The sequence below is a fragment of the Argentina silus genome (assembly GCF_951799395.1).
Source record: "Argentina silus genome assembly, chromosome: 8".
Classification (NCBI taxonomy): domain Eukaryota; kingdom Metazoa; phylum Chordata; class Actinopteri; order Argentiniformes; family Argentinidae; genus Argentina; species Argentina silus.
In genome coordinates this window covers 2,855,142-2,869,349 of record NC_139662.1, presented here as the reverse complement: position 1 = coordinate 2,869,349, position 14,208 = coordinate 2,855,142, and the positions used below count along the sequence as shown (strand labels likewise).

Here is a 14,208-nt window from a genome sequence, read left to right as displayed (position 1 = left end):
ATGTATTTGTAACATTGCAACGAGTAGAACCTCAACACTTGTATGTTACTTTTTTTTATTTTATAATATGCATAACATTGTGGTTAATATTGATGTTTGACATACATTAGTATTGACTGTTTCTCAAATTCTATCTATTTCAATGGCCTTACTTTCTTGAATGCCATCCAAATCCCCGAGTCCCTATCTGCTACCCTCAGTGCAGTTGATCAAGGGAGGTCAATCACGTTTATACGTATTCAGAGTGAAGGTCAATTTCATTTTCGTCATCCAAAGTCCACACAACTGATCCAACAGCATACTCTTAACTTACGGAAGTATTACTGGCGTGATTTGTTCCGGTAAGCTTTTACAAATAATAAGTATTATTATAAATCGACCACTGCGAATAGTATTCGACCTACAGTATCGAATTTGAGACAAATTGTATTCGAGATTAACTATCCATATTTGTCGTCCTGTTATATGCTTGCAACAGAGGTGACACGTTTTCTGTTCATGATGGAGGCCTATGAGGGAACACTGCTCACAAAATGATGACTAAATCATCTGATTAACTTTATGTGGACAGCCCCAGCTGCCTCTTTTTGTGTATGGTGTGGTTAGGTCTAGTTCTTATGACTCTTCCATTTAATATCTTGAGAAATCTTGAAATACTATACATCATACTTACACAGTTATGCTATATGTATTAACATGATGTGATATATGCTTATTTCCTTTAATGAAAAATATTTCTGACTGTGAGTTATCCTTCTTTCATAAAAAAATAATTGATTTTCATCTGTTTATGAATTGCAGGCTGTCCCCCTCAAGGATGACAATTTTTCCTTCTGTTGTTGAAATATTGATCCACTGAAGTTCTATCATGGCGAAAAGAGTGACAGTCACATATGCTTTATGGGCAATGGGTGGCCCAATGGGCCTTCATCACATATATTTAGGAAGAGACAGCCATGCACTGCTGTGGATGCTTACACTGGGAGGCTTTGGGGTGGGTTGGGCAAGAGAGTTCTTCCGCATCCCTGCATACGTGGATGAAGCCAATCGGGAGGCAGAGGGGGTTAAAAGAAGGACCCCCACAGCCAGACCTCCCCCTGTGAGTCTTGCCAGATTTGCTGGTCAGGTTTGTGTGGGCATATACTTTGGTACGGTGGCACTGATTGGCCTGAACTCACTCAGTTTCTTCTACTTGATCGTGCTACCACTGAGTGTGGGTGCTGGGGTGCACCTGGTATCCAGTGTTGGCCAGCAGACCTCAGATGTATCTAAGACTGTCATTGCCTGTGTCATCACCTCCCCCATCTTCTATGGTAGCAACCTCTCCACTCTGCCCATTAGTCTGGCTGCCAGTGTCACAGCTGCTAAGCACCGCAGGTTCAAACCTCCTCGACCCTCTGGCAAGTCCCAAGAACTGGGTATGACATTACATCTCAAGTTCACTACATTCCACTATTGTAACAATTATAACAACGTTGTTATAATTTGCTTGGCTAATACATAGAATAATCCTTCAAGCAAGCAATTCTATTTTTTGCTATTAATGATTGTATGCTTCTCCTGCTCTCTTGTCTAGGTCCTCGCTGTTATCGCCTTGCACTGGCCTGGCTGGCCTTCTCTGCCCCACTGGGATACTGTATTTTCCACAACACCACTGCCACTCTGTATTACCTGTCTGACTGTGTGGCAGCACTGCTAGACATGTTCTGGTTCCTTCCCTGGCTCCGAGGGGTGGTAGAGTACATTGTACTGATACCTTACAGGATCCTGTGTGCTCTCACAGGAGGGGGGTACACTGAGGAAGCCTGGAAGAAGGTGTTGGATATACTGCTTAGAGAGTACAGTCAAAGAGAGAAAGAGGCATTGCAGGTGAGTTGTAACAGTGTATCAGAGTGTAAAAGTAAGTATTAGAAGATAAAGTGTACTGATGAGAGTCAGAATTCTATCTTCTTCAATATTCTGTTGTTTTTGAATGTGTCATGTCTTGATCAATATCTTTTGGAACAAATAAACATGTTATGTAACATATGCTATAGATGATTATATATGATTATATGTTCTCTTAGGTCATCTTACTTGTATGTGCCTTTGCCCATACTGTGTGCATGAATGTGTTTCAGGTGTTATCCGTGAATGAGGAAGCCTCTCTAGAAGAGATCACTCGCAGCTACAGGGAGCTGGTGAAGGTGTGGCACCCAGACCACAACCCCAGCCAGATGGCAGAGTCACAGCAGATGTTTATAAAGATCCAGGAGGCCTATGAGATTCTGCTCCAAAGACATAAGCCTCATCATCATAAGTGATTCTTGACAATCCTGAAAGTACATGCCAATGTTGTGGCACTGAGACAACTGGTCTTCCTTTCAGAGGATCAACTGTCAGAAATTTGGTTTTCCCAAACTGGATTTGTGTATAACATTGTTCTATTAATACGTTGCTCTTATTACCGCCATGCTAAAACGTCTAAAAAAGTAGTTAAATGAATTGTTTGCTGCCATCTTGTGGTAAGTTAGAGAATACCATAGGCATTTTGTTGGGAGTACCATGATGTTTTGATAATGATTGGAAATTGTTCCTAACTAAACTACTGTATTGTATTGTACCTACTACCAAAGTATACAATCATATACTTGACTGTCCCTCATTAATATTGAGTGTAGTTAATGGCCTCTTTTCTTTCCTTCTGGCATATTTTAGCCAGGTAAGAGATCAATTTAGACTGCAACTGGAGACTGAATAAGCACATTCAATGCAACACTGATATATCCATGCACCTGCATATTAGAGACATATTTGGGAGAAAGTGAGCAAGGCTGATTCACACATTAGCACCCACATCACACAATTGCACATTTAGTTGATTAAAAGTTATGTAAATAATTATTTTTTGGTGCTTATATATGTAGGTTGTCTCAATCACAACTTCCATTATGAATCGATGTTTTCGACTATCACTTTGGATCAGACTGTTGCACGGTTATTCGGCCAGCATGGGCCCGGAAGTTGTTTGGGATTCCCAGGTAAAGAAGATCCCGGAGATGCTGCCGTCGCTAGAGAAAACAAACACATATCCTCTGCTATAATTACGATAACATAGTCGGTTGCCAGGTAAGGAGGCGAACGAAACAATTATCAATAGCCTACAGTGTGTTGTGAAGAAAATGTAGATGTATGTGTTTCAGACTAGTTAGCTCGGTGGACTGCATTTGTCGAGTGGTGGGTGCCATAGCAACGGCTCATAAGAAACATTTTTTCAGCTACTGTAGTTTAACGTGCTCATTTTTGGATGACAGCTCTATATATCTGAAAAGTGCCAATCTAAATCAGAATTTCCAGACTTTTGACGCTTGTTTTCAATCGCAATATTATTGGCTCGCGCTGATTAACCTGTCACACGTCTCATCAACAGCTTGTCATAATCAGAGTGTTCTATGGTCATAATAACCAGTGACAGTGACATATGCACGAGACCAATTCAGAATGTCTGCTGTCAGCATTAAAATGTCACATAAATGAAGATAATCAGCATTGTCATCAATTCAGCACAAGTACAAGAGTTGTTATAAGTCGGCCATTTCAGTTCAGACAAAAAAATGATTGCTGCAAATGGCAAGCATAGACCAGTGGTGTCCAGGTCATAGACATATTAGTGGTCCAGGTGCGTCCTGCTGAATCGCAATGTATATGTGTTCGCCCATCAACGCGCCTGTTGCTCTTCTGCGCCCACGAAATGTTCACCAGTTCCATCTTTTGACTCCGCCCCTGACTGATCTGCTCCAATGTCTCGCTCTTGCTGTTGATCGATTTAGCCCATTCCGTCCATTTAAACCTAAATAATGTATTACCAGACAAGGATGCATTAAGAGTGATTGGTATTACCTTGCGGGCTATTTATCTTGTCTACAAAACCTCTTTATCAAAACAATTATTTTTTGACATGAAACATTACATCGTCAGGGTTGGGGTCAATTAGATTTAATTATAAGAATTTACATTTCAGAAATGGAAAAAACGTGATAAAAGCCTCTTATTTGTATAGTTTATTGAGAAATCATTGAAAATAAACATATTCCCTATTTGCAATCATATCTATAATTACAATATCACAATTTAATTGCAATGTACTTCCTGAATTGATTTAATTGAAATTCAACTAACCCCAACTCTGATTTCCATACTTATTTGATCACCCACTCGCTCCCCTTAGTTTCCTGTGTATATAAAGGGGGAGGAGGGAGTTTAACCTGTACATACGTCCCAGCAGTTGCTGACTATAAATATTGAACTTCTCATGTGTGCATTTGCTGGCAACAGGGGGACGGAGAAACGACAGAGAGAAAAGTGCCAGTGAATACGCTTACCAAGAATTATATGAAATATGTTGGTACCATTAGGCAGATAACAGAGAGAAAACAGAAACAAGGCTTATCACAGGTCTCAGGGCTCCAGAAGTATATTTGTTCCAAAAAGTCTAGCTGCTGCGAAGGACATATTTGACATGGTGAGCATCATACAGTTGTATACAAAATGGAACCAATTCAGATGACAAGTGGGTATTCACTGTTTATGTTAGACCACATGGAAGATTATTGGTATACATCGAAGAGAGAAGGGCCATATTCTAGTTCGGACTAATTATTTTTTCCCCTTACTTTTCCACAGTCATCTGGTGAGAGAATGAATGCTGATGACTGCAATGGACGTTCACATATGTCAGGTAATAAATAAACATCAATAAAAAAGTGTTTCTTTGTGCAATATACTGATTGCAAAAAGTCATTTGTTAGAAGGAACAAAAGTGAAACAGTACATTGAGTTAAATCATGTGTGTTTACAGGCAGTGGGGGAGAGTCGGCGACGGAGCGGGATTTTGATGGAGGGTTGAAGGGCCCGACAGTGTCCACTCCAAACAGTCAGCAGTCTTCCCCCAAGCGGTCCCTCAGTGGTCAGTGATCTCTCTATAACCTGTGGATTATACTGTATTTGGAATGTATAATCATACACTGAACTGACTGAAAACGATGTAGAACTCTGGTAGGAATCTTACTTGAGGAATTCATTCCATATGATGTTATACAGATGAAGTGTTTACTTTGTCCCTTCCCCTGCCTCTATTTTCCCCAGCAAACTCCATCAAGGTAGAACTATACAGTGATGACGAGTCGGCAGGTGCTCCACAGCGGGAGAGGAGAGGGGGAGAGAGGGATGACAGATGGAAGGATGACAGAGGGGCCATAGAAGAGGGCAGTGCAGACCAGGGAGGAAGGGTTCGAGGAGGAACAGGAAGTGGTTACAGTGAGCTGGCCAGTCCTAAGCCTGTGTCTCCTGATCCCATCCGGCTGGCCAACGGGAAGCTGAAATGTGACATCTGTGGAATGATCTGCATTGGGCCCAATGTGCTGATGGTGCACAAGCGCAGCCACACAGGTAAGGTCATAAATGTTCACTTGCTTAAACCTCAGGCCTTTGACTTTTCTTCATATTCCACTGAATGACGATTGATTATGACTGATTCTCTGAGTTGATAGGAGTATTTATATCATTAAAGAGTGCATACACTGACTGCCAATTTGTTGTCAGGTGAGAGGCCATTCCAGTGTAACCAGTGTGGAGCTTCCTTCACTCAAAAGGGGAACCTGTTGCGCCACGTTAAGCTGCACTCGGGAGAAAAGCCCTTCAAATGTCCGTTCTGCAGCTATGCCTGCCGCCGGCGGGATGCCCTCTCTGGACACCTTCGCACACATGCTGGTAAGATACTATGGTCTCTAGATGAGCTTAGGAGGAAAAAGACTTACACAATGCAATACATTATAGACACTCAATGCAGCATTCATTCAGTGTGCATACATATACATACTCAAATGGGGAAAATAGCCACAACAGATGTAGTCCCATAGTGTTAGTATAGTTCTGTAATAACAATGTTATAGCAACACAGCTCAGTATTCAATGGTTTATCTTATTACTACTTTAGTTAAAATCATCAATTTCAAGCAAAATGCAAGTAAATGCGTGACACAAGTACCTGCAACTCAGCAGTGTGTACCACATGTGCACATGTGTGACATTTAAAAGATTTTGAAAACAGGAAATCCTGTTTGTGTTTTCAATTGATGAACAGGTTCACGTTCAACAGGTGGTGATACAGACAGGCCTGGTGGGTCTCTGCTGCTCGGAATAAAACGGTTTCGAAGAAAAGGCATTTGCAAACTTCGGATTTCACCGAATTGACATTAATCTCTCAGACTGTTTAGTTAGGTGGAACTTTGCGGTGGTGTGTTGGGGGGGTTGTCTTACGTCATAGGCGTTACAGAGAATGATTTCCGGAATTGATGGAAAAGGGGGAAATACACCACTTGACGTCTATGTCTCAGTTGATATCTGGTATTACGGGATTAGGTTTAACTGTATTAATGTGCAAATGTGTACTATACTGTATGTATTTTCTGATTTCACAGTGAAAAACCCCATCAAGGACATAATGTTTGGGCTGAAGACCAGCATATCAGTAGTGGTGTCATGTTTTAGGTACCCCTCTTTACCAGTGCACTGACCAACTGACGGTTCTGTTTGTATGTTGCAGTCTCCTCCCTGACAGTGGGCAAACCTTTTAAGTGCAGTTATTGTGGCCGCAGCTACAAGCAGCAGAGCACCCTGGAGGAGCACTGCGAGCGCTGCCACAGCTACCTGCAGAGTCTGGACCATCAGCCAGCACTCAGCACCCAGACTGCACAGGGTAACACACACTCTATACACATCATCATACACATATGATGTTTTACATTATATTGACAGTACAGTGGTACAGTGTGCATACCTTTGACCAGTGAGTGCGGACCATCCTTATGTCCAGCATTTGCTGATGTGTTCTGTGTAGGTGAAGAGTCCCGGAGCCTGGAACTGATGACTGAGCCTATCCTCCAGCCCTCCACTGAGAAACTCACCGTCATGGACAGGCTGGCCAACAGCATCACCAAACGCAAGAGGTCCACACCACAGAAGTTTCTGGGTAAGTTTTTAAAAATATATTTTGTATATTATGCGTTTGTTGGCAAGAAAGAATGCATGCATACAGTAGATCAGCAAATATATAACATTCTCCAGGTTTTCTGGTCACACGTTACACAAAGTTGTCTCTAACCACATTGTATTGCCATGCTGTCATATAGTACATTCCCCATAAGTAATAACTTTACAGGTGTACAGTAATGGAGTTGAGTAGTTTGTGTTACTATACAAGTGGAATAAGGGACTGTTCTGTATTCCACTTGTCTAATCGTAACACTCACCACTCAACTCCATATACCATGCAATTACAATTATGTTCAGAATTATGTTAATAATACTATAGTTCTCACTAGAGTACACATAATTACACAGGCATAGGGGTGTAATATAAAGGTTTACAGAATAACACCTTCACCATAACCAACAACCAGAAGTGTAGTCGAGGCCATACGCAGTTATACGCCGTATACGCACTTAATTTGGTACGGATTTTGCATACCCAGCTATAATTGTCCCCTATAATGAAATCGGGGAGGGCACTATGAATCTGTCACTGTCCGTTTGTATGTCACACGCTTTATTTCCGACACCACTGCGACAAGAAACTTATAATAATACGTCTGAATAATACGTCTTGCCATACAGCCGCGCAGGATTCACACAAAAAGTACACAGATTGGCCCAATTTGGACGAAATTGCTATAGAAATTGTTTAGGAGTTTCGAGGTGACGCTAACCATCTCGTGATGGTGCGGCTAAAGTCATTAAAAACGCACCTCAGACCGCAGTTTTTTTTTTACTGTTTTCAAATAATACTGTCAAATCCTTGTAAATGAATCAAATCAGCACTACAAGCTCCAGTAACTTTCCAGCCTCCCTCAAATCCGTGGATATAACACAAGGAGGGCCGCTGTATAAATGGGTGACGAAGTTCACGAATGATACGTATAACAAATCATGCGCGATATGCACGAGTGATTTGCGTTACAAAAAGTGAACGAATTAAAGTGAGTGCAGATTCGTGGATTTACATAAAATTACGGCAGCCAATAAATTGACTGCCCCGTGCCTGCAGGCTGCACACGGCGTGGAACCCAATGCGAAATAAGCGGAGTTTGCTCATCCTTATAACTTCTCAACATGGACAGTTCACTTTATAGGCTACTCTACAGTTAGTATTTTTACACGCATTCTTTTGCAATGATTTGTAATTGTAGCAGATCAATGCATGCGCTTCTGTTGTTCACAAGTTCACAGCCCCTTCCAAAAAAAACGGTCAAATGTTTGGCATACTAATATCAGTCATCATTGCTTTGATGGAAATGTCAATCCTATTTTTGACTGAAATGTAGGTTAGCCTTGATGTAGGCCAAATTAAATTATGATTAGGGGGCAGGCAATTTACTGTAACATATGCATTGTTATGTAAAGCTTACATATTCATATAGAGGCCCATGGATAAGCCTGATATCTTATATTTATTAGCAAGTTAAAAGGTATTAGAAGGATCATACCATACATAGCTGCATTGAACTACAAAGCATAGGGCTTATTTGTTTTAGATGTAAAACATCTTGAGGTAGTCTAAATAAAAATTAATCATCCAAAGGAACCATATACAGGGCCTACTCTATACCGTAGACCTACGCACTTCTAAAATTAGGCCTATATTGGTTAGTTTTGTCTTCCTGAAAAGGGCACCTCTTCAGAAAATTAGAGGGTACCCACTTCTTCATTTACCACTTCAACAACTCACTCTACCCTTCAGTTTATTTTTGTGCAACTTCTAGACATTAAAATGATGTGCATGAATGTGATGTACAGTACACAAAACAACATGTGTCTCAAGATATGTTTAGACACATGTTGACAGTTCAGTGCTTCTCTGAGATTTGCTTTTATTCACAAACAGCTTTGCACACATTTCCTGCAAAATATCCTCAACCTCATGATGGACTGACAACCCTAATGCACCTTTCTCTGAACAGGGGAAAAGCGCATGCGGCTCAACTTGCTTGATGCGCCTCATGAACTCTCCTCCAGCTCTGAGAAGGAAAGAGACCTGTACAGCTCTCACCCTGGTGGTGACCCTGCAGGGTTAGTGAGGATGGGGGGCAGGTACCTCCAGGGGTCCTCAGCTGGAGGTGGGGACCCTGAGCCCCCCAGGCCTCCCCTGCCTCAGTGCATCCGCATGCCTGAGCACACCCCAGTCATCAGCTCTCTTTACAGCCACATGGCTCCTCTGCGCCCCCGGGCCAACTGTGGAGGTGGGGTGGCGGCCATGTCTGCTGGGTTAACTGGGCGGGAGGCAGATGAGGGCCATGAGGATGTCCCCTCACGCCACAGCCACACCGCCTCCCCCAGCAATGGCTGCCACCACGACTCCACAGACACAGAGAGCACAGTAGAGGAGCAGAGCACTGGGGCTGCAGCCCCGACCAGCAACTCCAACCACCACCACCCAGTTTCTGCACTGCCCCGCGGCTGCCCCAGGTCCACCCACGCCAAAGACAGAGAGCCAGAGTGGGAGAAGGCTTGCCCTGTGCCCGTCACTCCTGCCACCGTGAAGGGGAGCCACAGCGGTTCACCTCACTCTAGGGAGGCTGTGCAGGTTGTGGATGGGCAGGGGCGTGCTGTGCGCTCATATCGCTGTGAGCACTGTGGCATCTTCTTTCTAGACCACGTCATGTTCACCATCCACATGGGCTGCCACGGCTTCCGCCAGCCCTTTGAGTGCAACATCTGTGGCCACCTCAGCCAGGACCACTATGAGTTCTCCTCCCACATGACTCGAGGGGAGCACAAGGTGGGCTGAGGAGGTGGGAGAAAGTATTGGGATTGTGGGGGGGACGGGGGCTTGACTGCTGCTTTAAGATGACATTGTCTGCTTTAAGATGACATGGGCTCAGGCTTGTTCTGCACCAGATCATTTGTAGATATTATGCTTTGACATTTAATGTTAGTGGTTTTACTGTTGAAGGCTTACTGGATTAGGTACGATCTAGGAACACTGGGTATGTTTTTATTCCATAATTTTTAAGTCTGGAGGGTACAAATCAAATACTATAATATGATACAATGACTGAATATGATACTATGACTGCACTCAATCAATTTATTTAGCAAAACCTGTTTTGCTGCAGAAGTGCCTTCCTTAAGTGGGACTTTCCTCTCAGCCACAAACTGAGGGGAAAACCTGGTGTTCATACGGTTGTTTCCTGGGGCAATTCTAGACTGCACTCTGCCAGGTCATGAAGTAAGATTTATAGTAAATCACATGTATTTTGAGGAAAGGGTTATGTGAAGCAAGCTTAGCATGCACTCGGAGAGTTTAGCACTTGTTGGATTAGGAGGGGGTTTTGTATGCTTGTCATAGATTACGCACAGACACGCATTGCCTTAACTGTTACATAGCAGTAACCATGTATTATCTTTCTGAGGGAATACATACAACATGTTTACAACATGGTTTTAATGTCGGCTCAGCCCGCAAGTGTTAGCAAAGGCGCTTAAGATTAATGTAAGGACTGTTATTACCTGATTGTGTGTGAGGAAGACAAACGTATTGTTTTAGGTGGGGTTCATTTATAGTGGATGGATGCAGATATACTGTAAGAAACGTAGTGTAGACTGGGCAAAATAGGAGGAGCCTAAAGATGCTGGTGCAGATCAGACCATGACCCATGTATAGAGATGGGGATTGACTGAGGTGGACTACAGAGCTACCTCAATGAAGGATTGCACTTTTAGATTCTCTGCTTAAATGTGAGTGTTTTCGCTGGAGCCCTGCGGGGTAACTGACGGCTTTACAGTGCGAAATCGAAATTACTTCACTTTGAAGGATATTCTTTTTTCTGATAGCTCTATTGCACTGATAAATTATAAAATACTCTTAAAATATTTGATACTTTTAGGCTCTGCACACAAGACAACGTGTTTTCTAGAGTTTTCATAATTAAAGGGGAACCGGCCATCAACAGAACTTTACGCTATATTGTTCTGTACCTGTGCTCTGAAATTGGTGCTCCATTTTATGTGTGACTGACACGGACAAGACATGAGTCCTGTCTTCTAATCTTGATCCTAGTTTACAATGTCTAAAATAGAGAATTTGATATCTTACAAGTGTAGAACAAAAAACAGTTTGCACTTGGGAGACAGAAACAAAAGCTCTTACTAAATAATTCAGTCCATCAAAGTCTATTTTTAAACAAGTTTATCACTTGAAGTGGATAATAAGTATGTTAAAGTGAGCGTGTCTAATAGCCTCTGTAGAGGTCCTCAGCTGTATCCCAAAATGTTACCTCCTGCTATTTTAAAGAACCTGAAAACCTCTACATAATACTGTTAGAGTTGTGTGACAGAATGTGTGGAGTGTGATTAGGAAAACAAACTTGAATGAGACCAAACTCAGTATTTGATGTGAAAAGTTAGTCATTGTTTTTGTGTCCTCTACATTCAGTCTCTTTAAAACAGCAAACAAAATATGTACTTGAAGCTATTTCTTAAAAAAATCTAGGCTAATTGTACGAATGCACTTGGTTTGATAAGAAATGTTGTACATAGGGTAATAAGATAATGTATGAATGAGCATGTGTCCTTGTCAGTTTCGTACTTTTTCTTCCATTTCTATCTTTTTCATATGTGAAATTAATTCTATATGAACTGTGAAGCAGCATGAAAGAGGTGGCAGGGTTGTTGTCCCTTTCATACTTGGGCTTTCATTGAAGTTCAATGTTTAAAATGTTTTGTGAGAACAATGTAACATGACAAAGAAAAACTCTGTACCTCAAATTTATAAAGATATGAAACTGCCTCATTCTTTGAAATAAGTATTGGTTTTAAATATATCAATTGCTTTAATTGTGTGCAACCCCACATTGTTGTTCAAATATGTTTTTAAATGTCCAATAAAGTAATGCTTGTTATAAGAAATGTGAATGGGATCTTCAAATCAAATCAAAGTTTATTGATCATATGCACAGGATACAGGGTGGAAACGGTGCAATTAAATGCTTTCCTTAACATACAGTATAACCAATGGTAAGGCAAAGTTTATTGGATACAATCTTAGGCATTTATGATGTATGAAAACTCTTCTCTGCATAGGAAGCCTCTCCACAGTGAATTACCTTACAAAATAAATCTGCATGTCAAGGTATATTGTATTTTAAGATTGCACTTCTTCCCCTGCTCAGTATTGTGTAAGATGAACATGCGTTCCAAATCCACAAATTTGGAACACAGACACATCCACCCAAATGCTTGGAAGGTCTGGTGGACCAACGCACCTAACTTGGCTTTTGTTTACCCCATAGAAAGACCAGGAGAAATAGCTTTATCTTGCATCAATCATCTCTAACATTTACCCCGCAGTGCTTGTGCACCACACGTTTCCAGAGCCACGCCTCGCAGTTGTATGATTAGCTGAAATCAAATAATGACATACTCTCACGAAGGCCAGATTTGAGTCCATTTCAGGCTTATATGCACTGTGTGCAATAGCCTGGGGACGAGGCTACAAATCCACCAACTCCCACCAGCTATTAAAGTCTTATCCATGGTGTGAATGTATCAGGGGATGCTATAAAACATTAAAAGCAAATAGAATTCAGTTAGACAACCAAAGTCAATGTGTAAGTGTCACTCCTAACTATATACATTTTAAAAACCTAAAATGCTTGAACCCGCCTATATGGTAATAGAAATACACTTCAGTAGTCATTTTATTTTACCATAAAAATGACACTAATCTTCAGCTAGTTCATATCGGCTTCGGAGGAGCTCTTGGGGCACCACCCAAAAAGGAAGTATAACAGAGCTCAATCAGAAAACAAGTGGTTCCAATCCATTCCAAACATAGCTGGACTACTCATCACGCTGGCCTCTGTGATGCCCCTCACTGCAGCAGCCTCAACAATGTTACTGATGACAAACTTCTTAATAGCCTTGTCTTTGGGCACACACTGGGCACAGGCTGGACATGTCCACGGCCCTTCTTCGCACTTCTTAGTCTGGAGGATGACATTCCCAATTAGTCAGCTATAACACTTTTACAAACCAACTACATTTACGGCATTTAGCAGATGCCTTTATCCAAAGCGAATTACAACAAATACATTTGTTTAAGTAAGTGAATCATCTATCCATCAATCATAAGAAAAAGTAATGTATGGTAGGACCAAGGGCCATTGGCAGTCACAATGCTAGAAGAAGGAAGAATTACTTTTTTCATTTCGATTTCATAGGTATTTTGCATAGGTATTTCAAAATGTAAGAAAACATAATTGCATAAACAGAAACAACTGTGGAAGGGAAGAACACATCCAGACGTGATGATGAACACTGGTTACTCAGCTAGTACTAGCGAGCTACCTAACCTGGCTAAACTAGTTTCCTACACGTTCCACACCAGACAGAAGCGGAATGACAACAAACATAAAGCTTCTCTACACCATACTGAATACATACAGTTTGCGCAAAATACTTGACCGGTATTTGGTGCTTTGTTGAATGTTCCTTGTGCTCACCATGCTTCACCTTTCCAGCTTTAGCTTAGCTCTCTAGCTGTATAGCCAGGAAACGCCCTCTACAGCCCGTGCCTGTTCATGTGGATATCTTTCTAACCACTAGGGTATTTGACTGCAACTCAACGTATGGATAATGAAGTGTTGTTTTTGCATGGCTACCACCAAGTCAACGGTGTATTCTCGTTTATATACATTCGGGGGCCTGTCGAGAAATGAGAAACACTCACCATTGTGGTAAGGAAGGCTGGAGAAAGACCGAGCCGGAAATTTAGTTTCTTCCGTGACAGGATCTGCAGAACCCTATCATTTCAAAACACATAATTGCAATATCATATATATATACACTCACCGAACACTTCATTAGGAACACCTGTACATCTTCTCATGGTAGAGGTGGTGTAATGGTGTGGGGAATGTTTTCTTGGCACACTTTGAGCCCCTTAATACCAATCAATCATCGCTTGAATGCCACAGCCTATTTGAGTATTGTTGCTGACCATGTGCATCCCTTCATGGCCACAATTTACCTATCTTCTAATGGCTACTTCCAGCATGATAATGCACCATGTCACAAAGCAAAAGTCGTCTCAAACTGGTTTCATGAACATGACAATGAGTTCAGTGTTCTTCAGTGGCCTTCCCAGTCACCGGATCTGAATCCATCGAACAC

General features: G+C 41.8%; 2 protein-coding genes across 2 annotated transcripts; both read left to right on the top strand.

The window, feature by feature from the left end:
• Positions 1–868: 868 nt before the first annotated feature.
• Positions 869–2,303, top strand: dnajc22 (DnaJ (Hsp40) homolog, subfamily C, member 22; the record flags this gene model as incomplete). Its single annotated transcript, XM_083674596.1, has 3 exons — positions 869–1,418; positions 1,577–1,869; positions 2,121–2,303. 3 exons carry the CDS (start codon positions 869–871, stop codon positions 2,301–2,303), a joined length of 1,026 nt encoding a protein of 341 aa, XP_083530722.1.
• Positions 2,304–2,982: 679 nt separating this feature from the next.
• ikzf4 (IKAROS family zinc finger 4) lies at positions 2,983–9,823 on the top strand (the record flags this gene model as incomplete). Its single annotated transcript, XM_083675079.1, has 8 exons — positions 2,983–3,108; positions 4,663–4,717; positions 4,838–4,945; positions 5,125–5,427; positions 5,581–5,748; positions 6,584–6,736; positions 6,878–7,009; positions 8,997–9,823. Exons 2-8 carry the CDS (start codon positions 4,678–4,680, stop codon positions 9,821–9,823), a joined length of 1,731 nt encoding a protein of 576 aa, XP_083531205.1. The 5' UTR covers positions 2,983–3,108; positions 4,663–4,677.
• Between the last annotated feature and the right edge of the window lie 4,385 nt (positions 9,824–14,208).